General features: G+C 35.0%; 1 protein-coding gene across 1 annotated transcript; it reads right to left on the reverse strand.

The window, feature by feature from the left end:
- Window positions 1–2,466: 2,466 nt before the first annotated feature.
- On the reverse strand, window positions 2,467–24,428 carry CDC37L1 (cell division cycle 37 like 1, HSP90 cochaperone). The gene is made up of 7 exons (XM_057724015.1): window positions 24,155–24,428; window positions 20,151–20,432; window positions 17,534–17,627; window positions 10,941–11,056; window positions 10,453–10,575; window positions 6,979–7,143; window positions 2,467–3,073 (listed from the first exon to the last, which is right to left on the reverse strand). Exons 1-7 carry the CDS (start codon window positions 24,284–24,286, stop codon window positions 2,972–2,974), a joined length of 1,014 nt encoding a protein of 337 aa, XP_057579998.1. The 5' UTR covers window positions 24,287–24,428; the 3' UTR covers window positions 2,467–2,971.
- Window positions 24,429–24,654: the final 226 nt, after the last annotated feature.

Here is a 24,654-nt window from a genome sequence, read left to right on the forward strand (position 1 = left end):
GTTTCCACTTCATTATTAGATAGTGAACAATTCATAATCAACATTTATTCATCTTTGTATCCTCCCCCCAATTAGCTTACATAGTAAGCAAGCAAATAAATACGAGTCAGCTTCTCAGAAGACTTGTGAAATAGTACATGCATGTCCATTACAGATGGGAAATGGAGACTTTTAAAATGCATATGATATAGTAGAAATGAAATGAAAAGCCTGACCCTCAACTGAGACAAGTACATTTCTGACCCACGTCAATTTAAGAACTGAAATACATGACTGACTTTGACGTCTTTTTATTTTCCCCTGAAAATACACCAAGATTAACTTCAGGATCACTTTGCCTATACCCACAATCAGTGTTTTCATCCTGTAAGAGAATCTACTTACTAAAGTATATTCATGTTCTTTGGGTACTGTTTTAGTTCACTTTTAAAAGGTTAATAGGAATACCAGTCTGACAGAAGTCCCAGTTTTCCCAGAGAGAAGTTACAGGAGATTGTGACCTTACTGGCAAGATTTGAAAGAGCATAATAATTGATATAATTGGATGAGAATGTTACTCATGTATCTCTCCTAGAGAATAATCTTAAATCAGTATTATTTCCACCACCACTGATAAAATAACACTGAGTTAACAGGGAACAGAGGGAAAGTTATTTTGAAAAAATCACAAATTGGAAGACTAATTTTATCAAATGAAATAAGAATCTCTGATGGACACTGATGTCAAAGATGTTTCATTCATTTGGACTTTCCATGGTTTGTATAATTTGTTTGGAGAAAAGTGTCCAACCTGAAATAGAAATTATCCCTTTGCTTAGTTTACTCTTATTATTTAAGAAACAGAAGACATTTCTCCTAACAGGAGTTAGTACTAAAGTAAAATAAAGAAAAATAAAAAGGATGTCAATTTATTGTTCTGAGTACTAAAGTACTGCTAAATTTTAAGTTATAGTCTTTAAGTGCAAATTATGGCATCAGTCAGTAGTTGCCAAAGTAAATCCACTCACTTTCACATTGAAAACATACAACACTTCCCTCTGAAAGTAAAAGAATACACATAGCCAAATTTTAAATAGTTTTTCAATAATTCCTGTTTTAGAAAACAAAAAACAAAAATCCTTCAGGAATAGTTTACTCAGTTCGTTGATAATTTCTCTTCTCCAGTTTTCAGTTTTTAATACTTAAGACAAAATGAAATTCAAAACAATTTTAGAGCTTACAGGCAAATCCTGGGGGAAAGTGAGGTTGAGAAATGCAAAGTAATGGGTTCAAGTTACATTTCTGTGAAACTGGGGATTTTATTCCTATGTTCATTCTCCATTTGACAGGAAGGAAACAAGAGCTTGCTCCAAAACAGAAACAAACAGCAAAAACAAAAAAGAGAAAAACTTCTATAACTAGGTCACTGGTTAAAAAAAAAGTCAGGCTGATGAATACTACCATATAAATTAGTCAAACAGTTTATTATAGAGTATAATATTTATATCAAAAGCACAAAAACAGCTTTATTCTGAAAACCAGGAAGATTGTGATGTTACATATGTATGATTCAATAATTCCAGTCCATTTCTATGGGTCCTAAGTGCCTTATCACCTCAGGTTAAAACAAGCTGCAAATGAGGCCAAGATCACAGGTCTGATCACCATGTGGGTCCCTTGGCATATCTGGCATCTCAACGTGAGAAATGTAGTCCAAATCCCATTTGGTCACCTTCTCAATGTTTGCTACTAGTCTCAATGGGACTGAGCCAAAGACTACATTGGTCACAAATCAAAGCTCATGTCCTATAAGTCAGAAGGTTAATCTTCAAATAATAAGGACAGCATAATTAACATTGTCATCTCATTCCAAATAAAATGAATCATCAAATATCCTGGCATATTTAAAGTGAATTATATAGGAAGTAGTAAAGCTCAGAAGCATTCTATGGTAACTGAGCTAAAGAGAGGAATGACAAATGTAGTAAAAGCCATCATTACTAATAAGGATCACCAAATTCTTAGAAGTAAGTAGTTAGCTCTCTTGCCTTTTAAAAAATTCTTTGGGCCACATCAGAGTAAAACAAACAATAACCATTATTTTAAAAATCAGATTTTTTCTATTTGTTCTTACAGGCCATTAGTATTCTTTTAAGACTTGCTCCCTGAGAGGTCCCAAATGTCTATGTCAAACAAAGAAATCAAGAGTGAGCTTGAAGTTGATCTCGTTAAAAACAAAATCTATATTAGATTTATCACTTTTTATATCACTATATAACCCTAATATTAAAATGTCAACAGGGTAAAATTCAACTTATAAGGAATATAGTTCTGAGAATACTTGGGGGTAAATTTAGTATCTATATAAAATTGATATCATAGTCAAGGATTTAACTGATGGTGCCGAAAAAACAAATGTAATATTATTTTAAGGGGAAAGACTTTGTTTTAATTTGTACCACCCAGCTTATTTATTAGTAAAGTAGATTATCAACTACTGATTTATTGCTTTTAATATGATGAAACACCAGATTTGACAGCTAAATTAGCAATAGGATACAAGTACATTTTTATCTTTAATCATTTTTGTAGAGTAGGACATGTACATATCCATATAAAAAGACTGTAGCCGATGCCTCCTAGAATCAACCAGTTCTTGTAAACAATGCATTTGTGCAGATTTTCATACTTTGATTCCAAAATTGAGAACAATAAGATTAAAGGCAAATTTAGGAGCCAAAAAAACCAAAAAAAGTCCAGTTTGACTTCTTGCAACATATGGTACCACTCCTCTCTTCAGAGAAAAAACAAAACAAAAAAACCTAGCAGCACATAAAAAAAATTTTACAAAACGTTTCAGTACTCTTTGTTTTCCCTCCCATCAAAAACCAAACAAAAATAAAGTGCAGCACCCATAAAAGTGTCAAGAAAATAGCCAAGTTCTTCCTTTCTTGTAACAAAATAGCACTTGGCTTCAGCAGTCTTAACCAAATTATACAGTGTCCATCATTTTGGGTTCATCATCTTCTTTATGTACCACTGACTTTAAACTGCAGAGAGCTGTACTGATAGAATACTGAAGATAATCTGGATTCTGAAAAGAAAAGAACAGAGAAGAAAGAATGGATGGTAATCAGTTTTATGCCAATATATGCAGTTGCATATTCAGTTTCACATTCTCTATTTCTCTACAGTATAGTAGAACAGGAAAAAAAGATGGACCTTTAAGTCAGACTTGGGTTGAAACCCAACAAGATAAAGAAAGAAAAAAATAATAGGTCATTACCACTTAATCCAAAGAGATGTGACAAAGACATAATGATGTATGTGAAAAATAGAAATGTAATAAACACTACCTTTTTCCCTCCATTTAACAAAACTGTATAATTTTAATTATGTAATCATATAAGGCTATTTCTTCCATATGATTATATGTACATAGCTATTGATAATTTAAAAGATAAACATGGCTTTTAAGCAATGTATTATGAGGATTACTAATTATAACAGTAAATACTAAAATTACAAAAACACTTGAATAAGGAAAAAAATCTACTAAGTAAAAATTATGGCTATCTTAAGAGTCTGTTTTGGTTTCTCAAAGGTTAAAACAAACTGCAGTGAGAAATCAATCTTTTGAAAGGTACTTAGACTCATTTAAAAAGTTGAAAACAAAAGAAGAGTTTAATTTAGGTTTTATTTTTTTAAACAGAAAAACTAAAAAATGTTCCAATTTGTTCATTTCTAAAACTAGGAACAGAAAAAACCTTATTCAATAAATGCAAAAATAAAACCATTATTATTAAAGCACCATGAATAGAGACATAAGCCCTTAAGACCTAGGACTTTAGGAAATTCTTCCTCAGTAATTCAATTTTGTCTACTCAGTTCTGAATATCTGCTAGCTACTTAGAGTTTGATTATGTATCACCTGTTTTCATCTGTTTAATAAACATCAGTGAGGAAAATAGTCCACACAGGGCATAGGTATCTCAAACCTCTGCATCTCAAACGGAGTCAGGGTTTTCAAAAGATCTTCTTAATAAAGTACAATACTTTGTGATTCTTTTATTGTAAAAGTCAAAAAGTGAGCCAGAAGTTAGTTGGATTATTCTCAATCAGGTTTTTATGAAGGAAATGGCACAAATAACTGACTGAGGTCTGGAACACTAAAATAACCTAGGACCTCAGTTTTAACCCTGCCTTTTCCACTTAGTAGAATGCCATCCTCAAAGAGAAAATAATTCATCAAAATTAATAACATTAAAAGCTAGTATAGGTGGATGGACCTAGAGACTGCTATACAGAGCAAAGTAAGCCAGAAAGAGAAAAACAAATACCATATGCTAACTCATATATATGGAATCTAAAAAAATGGTACTGATGACAGGGCAAGAACAAAGATGCATATGTAGAGAACAGACTTGAGGACACCCGGTGGTGGGGGTGGTGAAGGGGAAGCTGGGACGAAGTGAGAGAGTAGCATTGACATGTATACACTACCAAATATAAAATAGATAGCTAGTGGGAAGTTGCTGCATAACAGGGAGATGAACTCCATGATGGGTGATCACTTAGAGGGCTGGGATGGGGAGGGTGGGAGGGAGTCACGGGAGGAAGGGGATATGGGGATATATGTATAAATACAGCTGATTCACTTTGGTGTATAGCAAAAACTGGTACAACAGTGTAAAGCAATTACATTTCAATAAAGAGTTAAAAAAAAAAAAAAAGCTAGTATACAGGATAAGCCTAAAGTAACTGTTACTTATATCTCTGTCCAAGAGGCCTTGGTTTAGTTCTCTCAAAACTACGGATAATGGTATTTGGCTTATTTCATGAGACTGTTGTCAATTAAAAAAAGATTAAAAGCTAAAGTGTTATCCAAACTTAAGTTTTATAAAAAATTTTTTAATAATCTTGTTACATTATCCCATTCTCCAAAGAAACAGAGTGCTAAGACCTTTTCTGACCATCCAGGCCCAATTCCAAAGGCCTTCAGAACAGAGCTTATAATTACTCTCTATTAAGACTAGGCTCCAGTTTTTCATGGAGAATTTTGAGTATTAGAACTGGCTAAAAAGATTCTCTAGAATTCATCTACTCACCTCCTTAAAAAACTGAAGACATCATCATGGAGATGTTAAAAAAACAAAAAGCAATCAGTATACCTAATCGAATGTACACTTAAATTCCACTGATTACCCCATATTCTAATCTTGTAACCTTCTCAACACATTTCTTGTTCCAGAGACCAGTTCTTCCCAAGAGCACACAACTGAGTCCTATTTCTAGTATATGATTCAACAATAGTCTATAATGTAGGTGAATGAGCAATGAAGTAAGACAGAAATCCAGGATTAGAATATTAGCTCCATCACTTATTGTACTGACCTCAGGCAAATTAACCTCCAGGAGCTTCAGTTTATTTATCCATAAAATGAATGAAAATGAGTCACAGGGTTTTTGAGAACATTAAATGAGACACCATGTAAAACTCTTTTGCAATCTATAAACTGATATATAATAAAAATGGGATGTTATTATTATAGTAAGCTCTTCTTCCAAATCTCCTCTCAGTTGACAACTTAGTCCCTCAGGTTGTCTCTCATCCTATCCTATCTATCATCTTATCCTTCCCTCAAACAGATGACAGTGCTTCTGTAGATCTAGCTAAAATCTTATCTTTCCCCTCTTATGTTTAGAATCAACAATATCCTTCAAAGGTCTTTTCCCCTCTGCATTCATTATGTGACACCTAAGTTTTAGCAGGTTTATATGTTGGACTTGACAGTAACTTAGTCATAAAATTCCTTTGGAAAGACTGCGTCCCAGGGAGTTATTTCTCACAGAGCTGAAGAGAAAATCATAATTTTATTTAAACAGCATTAAGAGGTAATCTGTAGGACAAACTGAGGGGGAATATCGCTTACATGTCTAACTAAGGGGTAACATTACTAATTATTTAAAAATCAGACCTTGATTATTTCTATCCTTGAGAATATTATTTTTGGCTGAGTTGAATATGATCAATTGCTCTCCTTAAATTGTCCCTCTGGCCTACAATACATATAACCAGAATAGTGAAATTATAGATACATAAGGTCAAGATACCGAAAAACTCAATTCCTATTACTCTGAGATTGAAAAATAAATACAGTTGAAAAATAAATACAGGGCTCTCTCCTTACACTGCCTTTTGACAGAGACTTCCCTTTCACTGTGTAGGCAAAAAGTTAAACTGGCTAAAGCTGTTCTTAAAATCTTGGGACCTGAAAATGAGAAAATAAGAGATGACTCGTTCCATTTAAATGCTACTAGAACCAAAATGCGCAGCAACTTTTAATAACTTAAAATTGTAACCCTAAGTAGAATCAGGCAGACCAGTGGTCCAACCTCCTCTTTGACATAAATTCTTTCATGCTAGTAACATGGTTTTATCTTATTCTAATAGCAGATTTCCAAGAGGTTCAAACAGTTGGCCAATATTACCAGAAAGAACAGTTTAGCATAAGTTACATTAATTTGTAGCAAAATGTTGTATCTGGTAGGCAACACCAACATTTAAAAAGATAATACAACTAAACTCATGCAACAGATCACCTTGGTTGCTACTTGGACATATGCTTTGAAGCTAATTCATCTCTACATTCTTAACAGTATAGTTCTACTTAGAATGAGATGTTTCCAAGGAGCCATCTTGAGAAGATTATGATTGAGATAGTTAATAGGTAACATTTGCCCTGAAGAATGGTTAGGTGGTCCTCATTTCTTCTAGATTTAAAGGAGTGGAATTTGGTGTCTCTCTAAATACCTAAGAAATGAGTGAATGAGATTTAATGCCAAAACATGGCATGAGATGAAACTCAGTTATCTTTTGAGGCAAGAATATTTAAAGGGACCACACTTATTATAATGTATAAGAAAGAGAAGTACAAAAGAACAAAAATTATGTGAACTAACAGATTTACAAAATAAATATTTACTTTTCCAACTTACCTGTGGTAAGGATTCTAATAAACCTATAGATCCAACACCAGAATGGGGAACATGATTCTGAACTGTCAAAGGCTGAAAGCTTGGTGATTGAGAATAAAGTCTTACTCTTGACTTGAAAGCTTCAAGTTCATTTTTGAATGCTTCAAAATAACCTTCTTCCTCTGCCTAGAAAACACAAAAAATAGACGGTTTTTCAAGACTTCCAGACCACATGGTAAACTCTTACATGCATATATTAGGCCTGAAGTGGAAAAAGTAAAGATGAGGTGAATAGTTTAAAATAGTTTAAACCATCAAGGTCTCTGTCAGATTTCTGAAAACTACCTGTTTTATAGAATATTAAAGATTGAACAAACAACTCCTCTTTACACATACAACAAATATAATGAAAGAAGATAGGCATCCTCTGTATTTCTTTGTATTCTTGACAGGATCCAAAATAGTCCTCATTTAACCTCTCACGTTCTCCTCTTCCCACTGCCAAGCAACAGCTAAGGGATATTCTTTAAATCTTCTAATTCTCCATCAATTAATGAGGGAACACTATCACCTTTTATTAGTAATTCTCTGACCCTAAAACCCCTTTTGTAAAAGCTGTGAAAACCAATTAAACTCAACATTCAACTCATTATGAAAATATCTTAGTGTTTTAGTTAAGGAAGTACCTTCTTTTCAAGATTACGGAAAGACAAAACTACGATGAGTTATGTTGAGGGAGGGAATTCTCTCCCATGATGCATATAAGCAAAATTCTTAATACAAAACATCCTTTTGGCAGTAGCCTCCAACTATAAATATTTCCTTTGCAGATTAAAAAATGACACAGAGGACATCCTTACACAATAGAACAAAGGTTTTAAGTTCAAGTGGTGGAAGAGATTTTGTCAGTCTCATTCCTGAATATCACTGGGCCCGTTCGTCTGCAGTGTGATTTTTTTCTTTAATGTAGTTTAGGTTGTGTAACTGGATTAAAACCTATGGATTAGTTATTAGCATCAACATCTATACAAATAATGCACAATGTTCTGTGCTGCCATTCCATCTTTTTATGGATTTAGGAATCATTCCCTTAATTTTATATTATAGCATTTCACTTTAGTCAATATATGGTACTCGTGTAGACACACAGGAATGTCAGCCTTCATATCCAAATGTAATCCTGAAATGGTTATGCAACAAACCATTAAAAGAATCAAGTGACACAACTGCTGACCTTACTGCATGCCTAAGGCCTACGGACTTAGATCTAGAGACTTAATTGACTTTTGTTTTATTAAGCAACCTATGGGTTACTTGCTCAATTTCTCTATGCTAATTTTCTCATTTGTAAAAAAGAAATAAAAATGCTTATAAAATGTGATGAGGATTTAATGAGTTAATCTATGTAAGGTGTCTAGAATAATACTTGGCGCAAAGCAAGCACCTCATGAAAGTTATTCCTTAATTTAAAAAAATTATTATTAAGAACACAATGTTAAGATCTGAAGACTTCAGAGCTGTTCAGTTCTATTTTGCTAAAGTAAATTTCAAAGAATACATACAGGGTGACTATGTTCTATTATCCTGTTAAATACTAGTTCAAACATATCTATTAATGTAAGATGAAAAAGAAAGTATGGTTTCGTTTGTTTTTAATGCCTATGTGTCAAGTGAAAATTTAGAATAGTCATCAGAAGCCTAAAATACCAACAAATACAAATACTAAAATACCAGCTTACTTACTCATTAAAACTACTGCCTTGGGAAAAGTTCCTATTCTAACAGTAGAAGCAGAAGGTAGGACTACTGCCACACTAATAAAATTTTTAAAAATTTACAAATACAATGTTTTTCTCTATTTATAAAAGGAAGTATGTTCATGACAAAGAAAATGGAAATCATTTACAATTCCACCACCCAAGTATAATCAAAATTAAACTTTTGGTATATTTCCTCCTAATTGTATATGCTGAAATGTATCATATGTGGAAAAAGCATGTAAAATATATATGTACAATTTACTGGGCAAAACCCTCACTATGTACCCACAAAAATTAGGAAATAGATCATTACTAGTATCTTAGATATCAGTTTCAAAGAGCATTCCACCCCTCTCCTTGAGGTTACCATTATTGTAACTTGTCTTAATCACCCCTTTGCCTCTTCAGTTTTACTGCTTTTTTATGCATCCCTCAGTCGTATATTTAGTTCTGCTTGTTTTTAAACTTCATAAAAAATATAAAATATTTAAAAAAATGATACCAGATATATATATCATTCTGAGACTTGTTTTTTTTCACTTTCTTGTTTTTTTATCCATGCTGATTAGTATATTATCAAATGAATATACCACAATTTACTCATTCTACTGTTAACAGACACTTGGGTTGTTTCTAGACCTTTTGCTATTATAAACAATTCTATGAAGCACATATATAAGAGCTTCTCTAGGGCAGCAGTTCTCAGACTTTATGGTCTCCTTTAAGGACTCCTTCATACTCTTGAAAATTACTGAGGAACCTAAAGAGCTCCTGTTTACATGGGCTATATCTATCAATAATTGTTATAAATTACAACTGAGGAATTAAAGAAATATTAACTGAAATATAACAAACTCATTGCATGTTAACATTTATAACATTTAAAAAAAAACTATATAAACAATTTAGTGAGAAGTCTGACTTAATAGAAGATAGCTGTATTCACACATCTGCTTCTGTATCAATCTATGCTGTACACGCATGAGAGAATGAGAGTGAAAATGGCAAATAACATGTTAGTATTATGAAAAAAGTTTTGACTCAGTGCCTCTGGAAAGGGTCTTGAAGACCCTCAAATGTCCCTGGACCACGTTAAGAAATTTTTCTCTAGGGTATATACCTAGGAGAATTTCTAGCTGTTAGCACTTATTCTGTTCAACTGTACAAGGAAATTTTCCAAAGTGGTTATACCAATTTATACTACTACAGGCAGTGAATGTGAATTCTTATTGCTCTACTTCTTGTACAACTTTTAAATTATAGTGATAATTTAAATTAGTAAACTTAGTGAGTATGAAATGTTAATGTTTCTAGACATATCTATTTTTCTTTAATATAGCTGACATCATCCTGTATATATAAACATGTATCACTTCTTTTGACTGTAGCAAAGCATTTTCTCAGATTAAAAATTCTTCTTAAATATAATTTTGATGGCTGCATAATATTCTGTGTACTACAGGTTTTTTTTTTAACCATTCCTCTGATTTTCCTGAATACACATATTCATGTGAATGGGTCTCAATTTCACAGACATGCTATAGTACAGCTTCTTCTCTAGCTCCTTTAAATCTAAATAAGCATGAAAACAGCAATATAATTTTTCTTCTCCTTATAAAACCTACAGAATTTAGCCTGGGGTATCCTGGTTGGATGACTTCCATTGATGTGTACGGACAAAAGGTCTCAGCTAAAGCCTAATCTTCCCATTTAACAATACCAAACAGTTACTTACTTTGGCTTTCTGGAAAAATAAGCGAAAACACCCTCTTGGATCCACATTACAGTTTTTGGCCATTTCCATGATAAACTGCATTACAACTGCTTGATGTGCTATTTGTTCCATTAGAGCCCCTTTCTGAAAGCAAACATTAAAATTATAAGAAATATATTTAATATTGTGATTACTATTTGGATTTTTAAAACATGATTTTTAAATAAGTTAAAAAGAAAAAGGTTTATATTATCAATATATAGGAACAAGAGAGATGAGGGGGCAGGGAGGCAGGGAAAGCACATTGGAAAAAAGTTTCACTACGCTAACTGAAATAACTAAAAAAAATTCCAACATACACTCAAGTAGATCTGAAAGCAAAACAAAACAAAATTATAATTCCATTTAATGACCTTCCTGCTTTCATTTAAACTAACAGAAAAAAACAATACAAAAAAGTAAATAAGAATTCCACTAAGGTTCCCAGAAATTCAAGTTTCACACGATACCTGTTCAGCTTCTAGATGAAAACACCATAAAATAAGATATTTAGCAGTTTCTTCACATACAAGGTATGGATGGTCAGACAAAAATCTCTGACTATCATCCCATCGACTTAACATACCTGTAAAAAAAAGAATTAAACCATGAATGCCAAATACTTTCCTCCTGTAGGCAAAGAAATGGTATTTTAAAATGATTCTCTTTAAAGAGAATTCATATTACCATAGCAATATGTTATGGTGAAAAAGCAAGTGAAGAGGGATAATAAAGCAATACCCAGCATATTAGAAATAGCTTTCAAAATTCACAGCAAAAGGCTAAAGTAGGGTAATTGGTTTAAAGCCATAAGTCCTGCATCTGGGGAATGCCCAAAGTCCCAGGCAAACAGAGATGACTAGTCATTCTGGGTTAAAGTAAGTACAGATAATTTCAAGAGATTCAATATTATTTATTCACAGAATACAAATTTTTCTACTAGAAAGATGCAAAAGAAAGCAAAACCTCAAGAAACTACTGAGCAAAGACAATAAAAGATTCAGAAAAACTAAAATTTCCTCAAATTTATTAAAATGTGTCTAAGATGATATGATAAAATGCTGACAGCATGGGAAACCAATCCAGTCAGTGTTATAACAGTAAACCTACTTTAACCATTTTAGTCATCTTAACCATTTAGTCATGATGACTGTTTATACATAGAAAACAAAATCTTTTTAAGATTAGTTAAGCATATTTGAAAATAGGTGCCATATTGCTTCAAAATACAAACTAATCCAACTACTACTAAAGGTGTACTGTCATCTTTACCCAAATTAGTAGGAAATCTGGTCAAAAAGTTGATACCACCCAAGTAATTATAGAACCAGCAAAGTGTTGAGCTTTATTTTGACTCATCCAACCAAGAAAGTTATTGAATCATCATGAAAATTTTATAAGGCCATCTCAATAGTTTGGCAATAAATATTTCCTGTAAACACAAAATGAACTTCTGAAGTTCCACATCAGAACACAAGTAAAAACAAAACTGAGGACAAATGTCTTACTGAGAAATACACAGCAACACATGGAAATCAATTAAAAATAAATCATTTTTTCCTCATTTAAAAAACTGGAAAAAAGCATTTCAGCATTTTCTCATAAAGAGTTTTACAAGCTTTATAGAGTTATTTCCCCAACACTTTGGATACAGTGATTAGGTCATTTTAAATTATGAGAAACAGAATGATTAAGTTACTTTAAATTACTTCTCAAACTATAGTTAAAAAATCTAATAACTTCAGATCTAAAGAAAGCATAATCCTTATTTCTTATACCTGAAGCCATAAAATAAATCCTATAAAGCAATTTTGCCTTAGCCTTGTTACACTTCTGAAGAGGGAATATTTTCAACTCTATCAACCATTCAGAGAGATCACTGCTTCTCCTATTTACTTCTCCATGGCAGCATTGTGACTTAACTCAGGCACCAAATTCCTATCCATTTTGGTCTCTTTTGCAGGAAAGATAATATATGAAAGGGTTAGTGACACTTGTAGGGGCCATGAAGAAGGGTGTCACTAAACGGTAAAGGTTTTAAACTATCTATTTAATAACAGAGACATAATTAACACTTGAGGATGACCACAGATTTTCTTTACCTGAAAAATAATTGTCAAAACTTGATTTCAAAAAAGCATACTAAATTATTATGAAATTGAGAAGTTACATTACAGGTAGTCCATACAGACCTCTGTGGGAAGAGTGTGGAATTTTATGAACAAAATATATCAAGAGAATCAATGGCTTAGTGGAACCGAACATAGCTGAAAGTAAAAATATTACTTCAGAGTTTATAAAGAAACTAAAAATCAAATGGAGAGTAACACAATCTAGCATGATGACTCTGGGAGCAGACCACCTAGGTTCAAATATCAGCCTTACCACACCTTGGGCAAGTTCTTTTATAACTCTATGCCTCCATTACCCCATCTGTAAAACAAGGCTAAAAATAGTTTCTAACTCACAGGATTTTTGTGAGGATTAAAGGAGTTAATACATATAAAGCACTTAAAACAGTGCCTGACAGAGAGTAAACACTTGATAAATGTTAGGTATTATTAACACAATATGAACAATTCATTCATTCATTCACTCATCAAATATTAAGCTAATCTTTTGGTTAAGGATACTCTAGTCATTTAAACTTGCCAACCAGCTTCCCTGAATGCTTGAAAAACTTTACTTTGACAAATCAAAATATTTTAATTATGTATCTTCACCCATACATTTTTGGTCAACGTCTAAATCCCAATCCACCCGTTAGTTCTCATATTCCACCTGATTCCTAAAATGGTCCTCAAATACACGTCATTATTTATTTCCTTTTCCTTTTTTTGCATTAAACTTATAGAATGATATTGATTTCAATCCTTTAAATTATACAAGTATTTAAATTTCTCAGTGTACCAAAAACCTCCCAACTAGGTTGTGAATTTCTTAATGAATGATACATGACCAATTTTTCTATATATCCTGAGCTCCAGATCGCCTGTATTCCCAATCACCTACCACCAGACAGCTATTTCTACCTACATGCCTCCACATAAACTCATCTTATTTGAAACAACCCATTCTTTTCTCCCTGCCATCTACACTGTTTCCTAAGCTCCATGTCACCCAATCAAGCATTTCAGAATTCTGGCATTTCCATTCCTCCCACATCAAACTTATCACTAAGTCCTGCGGTTACACTATTGCAGTCTGTTAATATGGTGAATCACATTAATGAGTCTTCTAATGTTAAGCCATCCTTGAATTATTAGGATAAACCCTTTAAAAATATTTCTTTTTCAGATTATAAAAATAAAGTATATTCCTTGTGAAGAATTTGAAAAATCCAGAAAATAAAAATCACCTGCAATGCTACAAGAGATAATTACTGTGAACATTCTGATGTATTTCCTTCTTGTTTATTTTTAAATGACTTTCAGAGAAACAAAATTAGAATCAAACCATTTATATTAATTTCCTACTCATTTCACTTCACATTGCAGAGTATTTTTACTAAATGTTTTTCAAAAATAGGATACTGATGTGTTTTTGAAAAGCAATATATGTGATTATATTGAAGAGACTGAATATCCACCTACAGCACAACTGATTCTATCATAGTATCTACGTAAATATTTACAGCTTTCAACAAAATCTCCAGTGGCAACATCCTACACAGATTCAAAAAAATGCTGAATCACAGTTAACTTTGGTTGGAAGTGAAAAGATGATATGCCATGAAAAACTGTCAGATCATCAAAAATTAGCCTTGATGATCATAAAGACGGTGATGTCAAAGATGCATATGACTTTGAACAAAACTGTTCTGTGAAATTTAAAAGAAAACAGACTATTTCTAAAATGATATTTTATATGTATAACATGAATTCACTAAATTAATAAGTAAACATAAATATGGGGGGAAAATCAATACTTCAAAATATTCTATGACATGGTTGTACCATTAATCATTAGATGGCAAGTTCCATCTAATTACAAGGGTAAAAGCAATATAAGCAATATAAAAAATACCATAAGGGAAAGGTAGGAGGAAGTTTGAAGAAGTACGGTGTCAAGCCTTTGCAGCCCTTCACAACCTCTCATGTTTTAGGCCCATGTCTTCCAAGAGTCTGGAATGCAAACCAAGTTTGGAAAGCCTCCAGCTAGAAGCTCTAATCACACCTGCTATTCCAAATGTGTTTACTTCAAAGGAGTATATCAATGTCATTATTCTGGCAAATGCTTTTTCTCCTCTTTATTACAAAAAGCACACAACACCAGAAACATTTGCTTCTACCCAGCTGGGATAATATTAAACTTTCACTGTCTTGCCTCAGGTCTCTCCATCAACTCTGTGCCATAATTTAGTCCCCAGAGACTTTGACTATCTCATCATCCCACATGACTACAAACTGGTCTACTTCACTCTGATGGAACTTGGTGAGCAGGAAGGAGCAGGTATCTGATATGCCTTGGTAAGATACAAACATACATGCCAGAAAGTGGGAAATAAAAACACAGGAAAATCTTGGGAGCCTACTACCTTAGTAACATTTCTGGGGATCCAATGGGCTGCAGCAAGTAGGATATCTTGTCCAAAGTGAAAAGTCAATGCGTATTTCCACTAAGAAACAGGCACAATGTGAATCTGGGAAGGGCTATCAGGTCTGGTTGGCTTTGAAGACAGTAAGGTTCTGGTTAGTATTATAGGATGAGACATGGAAGCCCACACATGCAATGGCAAAACAACTCTTTCTTAGTTACGTGTTGATGTCATGTTAGCCCTTTTCCTTAGCCATCTGACTGACTGTACAATATTTTATAAACTAAGGAGTCATGGTGGTAGATTTGAGATTATGCAGAGATTCAACAGCATGGAATCTCTTCATCAAGCGTATTCCAGGTTAGCCACTGAATACCTAATTTACCAGTAGCAGAAACCAGCACTGAAATCTCAACATTGGAAAGCCCAGCCAACCATCAAGCTGGAGGGACCAACCAACCATCAAGTAATAGGGTGATAATCTCTGTCCCGTTTCATTTTGGAGAGACCAGTAGTTCCTCACTGGAATAAGACCATTTGAGATCTGGTATTGCCCTCCCTCCTTGCCATGCTTCTATCAGTAATGCATCTGTGGTCTTACTAAATGAGATATTCCCCATACCTCATTATTTCTTGACCCCAAAACTCCATTTTCAGCAAAAGAAATGAAGACAACAGGCTCATGAAAATCACAGGTCTTATGAACATCACTACCCAAAAGCAGTAGGTTTTATAGAATGGTGAAATGGTTTATCGAAAACCCACATAATTATAGTGCCAGGTGGGTTACTACACTTTGTGAGATAGTGATATTTTCCCAAACAAAATTCCTTCTGACCACAGCACTCAGTTTATAGCAAACATGAGGGAACTATTTTATATGCACTTGGTTTCCCATGGCTCCAAAGTAACTAGCCTACAGAATGCAATGTGTGTGAAAGCACCTTGAGGGAATGTTATTCTACCAGATGCAGTCATGCTCTGAAAGAGTAATCAGTACATAATACTCCTTTTCCTACAGCAGAACACATAGGCCTGGGAAGTAATGACTGTAGGTGGGAATTGCTATGCACATTATCAGAACTAAGGTTCACTTACAAAATTCTTGCTTTTTATTCTTATAATTTGGGCTCTGCTGTATATCCATTTTTTCTATTATAAATAATGCTGGAATGATAATATGTGCAAAAATAAACTTTGCTTACTTCAGACACTATTCTTGAATTAAACAGAATACATAGCTTATTTCATTTTTAAACAATAAAAAGTATGAGAAAAATTAATACATTTATGAATAAACTTTATGAAATAATTTTATGAATAAACTGCAAAAAAAGGGGAAAAAAATCTGAAGTAGTATCCATTGTATTGACATAAGGATGAACAAAATTCTAAATACTTTGGGAGAAAAACACCAATAGGAAAAAGGTCTCAAAATGTCATTTAAAAAGCTTATTAACATATTCCAAATAAAAACTGTTTTTCTAAGTTGACACATTATACTTCCCAGTAGCATTTCCACTCCAGCACTATTGTCAATGCTTATAATTCTTAGAACATAGCATACTATTTCCTGACTCTGGCTTTGTACACGCTGTTGCCTTGCCTCCCTTATCTACATGGAAAACTCTTATGTGTTCCTTATAACCTAACTCAGATGTTATCTCCTCTGGGAAGCCTTCACTTAAATCAACCCCCATCCTATTGCTTTTCCCCAATGGAGAAAACTGTTTTTCAGTTCTTTGTATACATATTTCTATTACTATCAATTTATTATAAATTGTACTCTATCACTTATTTATCTGAATAACAGTTGAAATACTGGCATGAATTGTATATCATCATATCCAAAACCTGAAAAAAATGAATGCTAATCTTACAACCATAAGATAATCAGATACCAAGGAAGCAAAGATGAAAAAAGACAAAAGCAAAGACTAGTTCAGAAATGGAAAGGGTCTAGGTAGTAAAGTCCATGCCTTACAGGGCAGGATTATATAATAGACTGAATTTTGATTCTTTCCATAATTCAGTTTATTCTGTCACTCTATTTTTTTAATTAATTATTTTTTTATTTATTGGCTGCACTGGGCCTTCATTGCTGCACATGGACTTTCTCTAGTTGTGACAAATGGGGGCTACTCTTCGTTGTGGTGCGTAGGCTTCTCATTGTGGTGGCTTCTCTTGTTGCAGAGCATCGGCTCTAGGTGCGCGGGCTTCAGTAGTTGCGGCACACAGGCTTAGTTGCTCTGTGGCATGTGGGATCTTCCCGGATCAGGGATTGAACCCATGTCCCCTGCACTGGCAGGCGGATTCTTAACCACTGTGCCACCAGGGAAGTCCCTGTCACTCATTTTTTTATGACCAAAAAAAGGCTAAAAGGAGCTATACAACTGTGCCAGAAATAGGTATGCAACTGGAGTTTGTCACTTAACTTCTTTTTTGTCCCCATTTTATAAATCCACTTTTTGTACATATACTTATGATACTGAACACTATAAAAGGAAACTCAAATAGCAGACTTACCAAAATGTCTGATTTTCTGCTCATGTTTCTGCATAAATGATTTTGATTTATCTTCATCTTCTGTTTCTTTTCTTTTATCTTGATTAATAAAACTCTAAGAAAAAAATTTGAAGTTAAAATCAGATTTTATATTCTAATTGGATCTTCTTTCTCAGTTACTGAATGCCTAGCAATCCTTCTTATAGACACTATAAAAAGGTGATACAGTAAACAGATATTATATCATTAAATTCATTTGTAAAACTCTACTAAAAATTAAAATTTTCTTGTAATGAAGTTTCATTAGTCTTATTTAAAGTGATATATATGTAGAAAATTATGCAATTAATTTATGAATTAACCTTTCTGTAAAACTGAATTTCCCTATCAAAGGCAGGTATAGAAAGATCCTTTACATGCATAATTTATGTTTTGCATTATTCATTTCCATTAAATATTTCCAACTCTAGTTTAATCTCTGGGGTTCTTGCTGGAAACAAACTCAGAAATTCAAGGCATATAGAGTATATTTACTACAAAATTTTTGATAAGACATAAACCTAAAATAGACCTGTGTTGTAAACTTTTCTTAGGAGAGGCTAAACAGTTTGATTCTGAAATCAAGTACAAATTTCTATTAAGGAAGTGCTTATTTTTAGGTAGATAAGTCATAAAACAGACCAACATGAAGTTTTTATCTGGCCAGAAAAACTGGCAGAACAGTTTGTCAGAACATTATGTGATCACATTCAAACCTTGAGATCGTCACTGCCAAAAATGAAAATTGAAAACTAGCTCTCTGCCAGCTTCCAATCAGGAAACACACAAGTTTATATATTTCAAAATAAAAGCATTTTTTCCTTTATATATTCTGCCACCTAGACCAGCACTGTACAACAGAAATATAATCCAAGCCACAAATGTAATTTAGCTTCCTATCAGCCACATTAAAAAGCAAAAAGAAACAGACGAAATTAATAACATCTATTTAACTCAACATATCAACATATTATCATTTCAACATGTAAGGAATACAAAAAAATTATTAATGAAATATTTTACTTTTTTTGGTACTAAGCCATCAGAATCTGGCATGTATTTTACACTTACAGCACATCTCAATTCAGACTAGCCACATTTCAAGCGCTCAATAGCACACGTGGCTAGTGGCTATCAAGTTGGATAGCGCAGATCTAGACCAGTCCTCTCAAGTCTCAAGCTCCCAGACAAAAATTAATGTATGATTTTGAGCAAATGACTGGAACATAAAGACAGTCCTAATTAATTTGTGGTATAAATGTAGGCTATGCTAGAATCTAACTTAAAAAAAAAAAAACAAACAATTAAAAGCAGAGACAAATAAAAATATTTTCTTTATGACCACTGTGTTAACAGAAGAGACATTAACTTTATAAACAAAGAAACATTGTTTTGACCATTCCCTCTGGAATAAAAATATTATTTTAAATAGTTCTGGGATATAAATGCAAACCAGAAATAAAGTAACACTTAAGAAGACACATCCCTTAGAACAAAATATACAGAGATAATGAATCATTCAGTTAAAGAATAATTCTTTTGAGGGGAAAGAAAAATATAAATATAAATTGGTATAAGCACAGAAAAAGTCTAGAAAGATATGACTCATTGTTAGTGGTTATCTCTGGGAACTGGAAATGAAGGAAGCCTTTCAATTCTATTTTACAGGCTTATGTTTTTGTTTTTTACAAGAAGCATGTTATACTCATAATTTATCTCTATTAAAGAATAAAGTACTGATAGGGCCAGTGGTACTGGACATTTACCTATGTGTATTACTTACTGCTGTATCAGGACTAGAGCTAGTCCAGAAGGAAATTAAAGGTGCTTGGGGGCAGGGAGGGGGAGTGTTGACAGTGGATGCCAGAGCAGAAACAAGTAGTGTTACACACTGTGTCTAGAGCATAATGACGACTAAAGATAAAGTGAGTGCGGACTTGGACAAGAATGAGCAGTCTATACCTGAGGCTTGAGAGTTAAGTTTAGTTCAACTCTTAATAAACTACTAAGTTGGCATAAGTATTTTACTTCTCCTTTCAGCAATAATGCCTGTAACACTAGTCCAGATTACTATCTGAGGTTAACTAAATACATACTGGTAAATAACAGTGAGAGACTGTTTTATTTGATAAAACCAATAACTATACATTAGTGTTACAAAACTGAGGGCAACCTGATAAGCACAGCAACTTCAGAAAGCACTGATAACATCTGAGCTTTACCACACACCAGGCCCCATGTTACCTGCTTTTACAATATTACCTTATTCAGTCTTCACACCTACTCTTTATACTTGAAGAAACTGAGGCTTAGAGAAGCGACTTGCCCAAGGTCACAAAGCCAGCCTGTGAGGCAGTCTAACTCCAGAACCCATGCTTATATTTAGTGTGCTACGCCGCAGCCATATAACTGGATTAAGGACTACCCACATTAGACACTACTGGGGATACACAATTTCTGTAACAAGCACTTCTCCTAAACTGTCAAAATTGAATACTGTTTACAGAATTCTGTTGCTTTGTTACCAGGTACACACAACTGGTTTGTATAAACACTTCAGTCTTTCCTTCTTTCATTACAGTCCAATAAAAGATAGTACCTTATTAAAAACATCCTTGCTAATGGCATCCATGTTCCACAGACACATTCTCTCTCTTTGTACTAGAGCCTCTTCTTTCTGCCGCCATTCTTCTTCCCGTTGCCTCAGTTCTGATACTGCTGTTTGTGCTTTGGCATGTTCCTGATCCAAGGACTCAGAGTTATGCAGTGCTAAGCTACCAAGTTTCTGCTGAGCTTCAGCGAGGTTCCATTTGCACGCCACAGAGCTCTTCACAAACTCTTTCTGCTTTTGGCAAGCCATTTCAATTCCATGGCTATACATCTGCATAAAAAACAGTATTTTTAAGAAATGAAGAAGGTAACAGAACAGGTATGTTTATGTAGCACAGTTCAAATTTCTACTAGTCAGGGATTTCTGTGCAATGTTTTTGGTACGTAGGTATCTGGCCTTCTGTGTTTGCAATTCACAGTTTTATATTGTAGGCCTTGTTTCATCAACTAGACTCTAAGCTTCTTTGTTAATTTGTGCCTCTCCCCTGACAACTAACAGCAACAAAAAGCCTGGCAACTAGCACAGTGTCCTGCATACAGCGGGGCCTCAACAAACATTTGATTTATAGTCTTCATAATCCTGAAACAAAATAATGAGAACAAAAGCTTAAATCTAGTTCATCATCTTATCACTCAGCATGCTGAAAACCAGACCCTGAGTTTTGCTCTGCAAGTTCTTCACGGCAAAGAACCTTTTATTTAGAAGTAATCACTTCTTGGTTTCTACTTTCTTTCTGTATTATCCCAATCCTTGGTAATCTGAGAAGTTCTTATTGTAAATTTCTATTTATAACTGACTATATCAGACAGATAACCTTTAACTTAATTCTAATCAAAATAGGCAAAGTTATTAAAAAAAAAAAAAAGTCACTGGTCCACCCTGGTAACTGTTCTGCTCAGAAGCAACAGTAATTAGTTCTAACATTTATTGAACCACCACATGTAAAACACCATGATGGATGTTTAATTGCTTATATTCCTCAGCTCTATAAAACAAAAGCTAAAGGCACATTCTTTATAATTTCTTAGTCAAAATGTAGAGCAATTTCAAACTAGGTATTCAGACTAATTTTACTTCAATCTATTCCCTTATCTGCAACACTATGCAAGCCCTTGTAATTCCACACTTTATGTAAATACAGCCTTTCTCATCTCAAGCCATTCTCTGCGTTACTAGACTTGGAGTGATTTCTGCAAGAAATAAAAATGATAATTTTACTCATTAGAATCTTGGGATAAAGTGCAAACTCCATGGCATGGCACGGTCCCTCATGATCTCACTTCCTATTATTTCTCAAGACTCAGTTCTAGTTACTCTTCTACTTGTTTGCTTATTCTTTCCATCCCCTTCCTCACCCCTTCCCATTCAACGTGGCAACTCCCCACATCCCTAAACTCCTATCTCCATCCCAGATTCCAGCGTCACTTCCCTTCCCTCTTACCCTGTCCCTCTCCACCCAAGTTATGCATACTTCTATACTGGTGTTTTCACACAATATTGTGCTTATTTGTGTACTCAACTACCAGCTTCTTGAGGGGCTAGACTTCAGTAAATCTTAGAGGAACTCTAAGGCAAGTAGCATGCAAGGCTCCTTAACCTAGTCTTCAGGCAAACTTAGATTTCTACTGGAGCAAATGTGGACACCTGCTATTCAGATGTTTTAGTTACTCATCTAGCAGATTTGGAGCCCAGGTCCTAACCAACCAAGTAAAGTATTTATTTTTATTTTTTGCTATCTTAGAATAGGATTAAGAATAACTGTAGACCAGACTAGCTATGCTTAAGAAGGGACTGGGAAGAGAAGAAAAACGAAGCTCTAAAATTTATTTTGTAAGAAATACTAAGAAAGGTAAGGACAAATGGAAATAACTTGCGTTGTCAAATTATGCGGGAGCCACATCTCAAATCACCTCTCAAATCAAACACAGAAATCTTATTTCCAAATTCTAAAATGATTTATATTTAAATTCTTCTCCACAGACTATGTTTGGACATTTGAGTAAACTATCCAACGTGTATTGAGATTATATTTTAATAAACATAGATTGGAAAAAGGAACTGTTAGCATTAAGTTCTACTAAAGCAACTTTACATAAAAAAATTCCCAGACACGATCACTAAGCTAAAAACTGCATTTAATTGGCTCTCAGAACTATACATCACACATGACATTAAGATATCTAGGTTCCCTGTATTTGAGTAAAATTATGCCAAGGCTGTTTTTATAAAGATAATAAAATGTTTATAAAATGAATTAAACATTTTATTCTTTCCAAATAGTCCAAAAGAAAAACTTAAGTTCTAAAACTTAAAGCCAGCAAGACAAATAAGTAGGTTTGTTATAAACACATGAATTAACCTAGGATTAGAAATCTTTTTGCAAATTTTAGCACCATTCAAAGTTAGTTTCAGCCAAATAAAGTTTTACATTATATCACAGGATGGGCAGTGCAGTAGGTGGGAAAAAACACTGTACTAGGTGTACTGGGGTTTAGTTTTAATTCTGCCACTGACTAGCTATATGGTCTCAGGGGAACCACTTTTAATGAAGGAGATAAGCCTAATCATTTCTAAAATTCCTTTCAGCTAAATAAACTTATAAATTAACATACAGCTATTTTTAAAATTCAGTTTCTCTCAGGTTACTCTTTAGATTCAACCACAATGCAGCGAAATTCTTGAGACCTTTCTATCCTCTCTATTCGCCTTCAAAATTGACAATGGCAGCTGCTATTCATTCCTTTTCTCTCTCTCTGTAACGCATTCATTATGTGCTTATATAACACTTTTGTATATAAAGATGACACCAGCAATCCGTAATTAGTGGGTGACTACCGACCTATCAACTCTCATCCTGTCCTCCTAAAAAATGTCTTGTACTTTCCCAGTGACTGGCTGGCCGAAGTACAGTCTGTGGTTATGAAACAGCATTTTTCTCTGTGCAGCCAACTAACCTTGTGAGTTGGGCATAGGATCGATGACCCTACACTTATTGGCAAACAATTTAAATCACTCATTTTCATTAACAGCTAGCAAGATGAGTCTACAGAAAAACTGGATTAATTCAGTTAAGCCTTCAGGGACCCCATTTTGCAAGAAGCCTAGAAGGCAGATGCCTATAATCCATTTCATTGAACATATTAGTGTTTAGTCCGTGATCCTGAAATATACTTCGAAAACACTCAGGTTAGGAGAAAAACCAGGCCAAAGTGATATAAGTACATAAGCACTCCCTAAGATAGGACCCAGAAAATCCTAAATGGTAGTATATCACATTTGGATAAGTTTCAGAAGAAAAAAAGGCTGGGCTGAAAACCACAAGTAGCGGCAGGAATCTGAGGAAGAAGTCTGAAGGAAAAGGCAAACGTGTGCCTATGTTTTTTTTTTTTACTGAAGAACGGTGTGAAGCAAAACTAAAATCATAAAGCTAAGGGGAAAATGGTCACGCGAATGGGCGAGATTTACGCCAGCATCAAAAGCAAGGTTTATAGAATTTGTTTGTCAAAAGCCAGGGAAATAAATTGGACCTGAAATCTTTATGTCAGGAGCTCAGTGACTTATTGAAATACAACCATTCACTGTTCCCATCAACCGTGCACAAATATTAGAGCCTTCAACAGAGTAAAGTGCTCGGATGAGAGCCGGCACAAGAGGACAAAGGGTCAATATTATAGAGTGAGCTGTCCCAAATCTGGGTGCCATCAGAAGAGGGGTGGCGGGGAGGCACTTCTTCCAAGGGTGAGGAATTAGCAAAGGTGAAAAAGGCGTGCGTGGAGGAGGAGATTGGGAATATATGGCCAGCCCCTCTTCGAAGACCTCAGTAGATGCTACAAAGCGATGGGATGGCTTCAGGCCCCCGACGCCCGGGGGCGGGGGAAGGCGGAGGTGGGGGCGCAGAACAGGGCACAGAAGAGGGTCGCAGAGACCGAGGGCTCTGGGGGCCTGGTGACGGCACCTCCCCATCCCCGCGCAGAACACGGGCCCCTTCTCACCTGGGTGCCGCCCCCCGGCAGCTGCGGGCAGCGGGGAGAACCGGGGGACACGTCCAAGTCACTCTCCTCCTCAGCCTCACCTTCTGCCCGAAGGAGGCTCCAAGGTCCTGGCGGCGGCCACGGCTGCTCCATGTCCGGCTGCCCCCGGCCCTACAAACCCTTACTTCCAACGGACTTGGCGTGAGCGGAACCTGCTGCGCGGAGCCAGCAGCCCCAGCCGGCTGGGGCCGTTACCCAGAATCCCTCTGCTGGCCGCGACGCCGACGCACGCCCCACGCTAGCCCCGGCCGCGCCACCGGCGGACGGCGGAAAAGGACTCCACTGGGCACGTCACTTCCGCGTTGGCAGGCGGGGCCGTGGGAGGTGCGTCCCGGGGCCTGGGAATAAGGGGTGGGTCTGGAAGGGTTTCTTGTTTAAAACTTCTTTTTCTGAAGGCTTGCAGCGCTCTCGATTTACCCTCAGCGGCGCTGAGGGTCATGTAGTATTAAATACTTGTTGTC

Source organism: Hippopotamus amphibius, chromosome 2 (assembly GCF_030028045.1).
Source record: "Hippopotamus amphibius kiboko isolate mHipAmp2 chromosome 2, mHipAmp2.hap2, whole genome shotgun sequence".
NCBI lineage: Eukaryota > Metazoa > Chordata > Mammalia > Artiodactyla > Hippopotamidae > Hippopotamus > Hippopotamus amphibius.

Coding starts and splice junctions, on each gene's coding strand:
- CDC37L1 (XM_057724015.1), bottom strand. CDS start 24,286: ATGGAGCAGCCGTGGCCGCCGCCAGGACCTTGGAGCCTCCTTCGGGCA. Junction 20,433..24,154: donor TGCCGGGGGGCGGCACCCAG/GTGAGAAGGGGC, acceptor TTTTTTATGCAG/ATGTATAGCCATGGAATTGA. Junction 3,074..6,978: donor TATTAGAATCCTTACCACAG/GTAAGTTGGAAA, acceptor TTTTCTTTTCAG/AATCCAGATTATCTTCAGTA.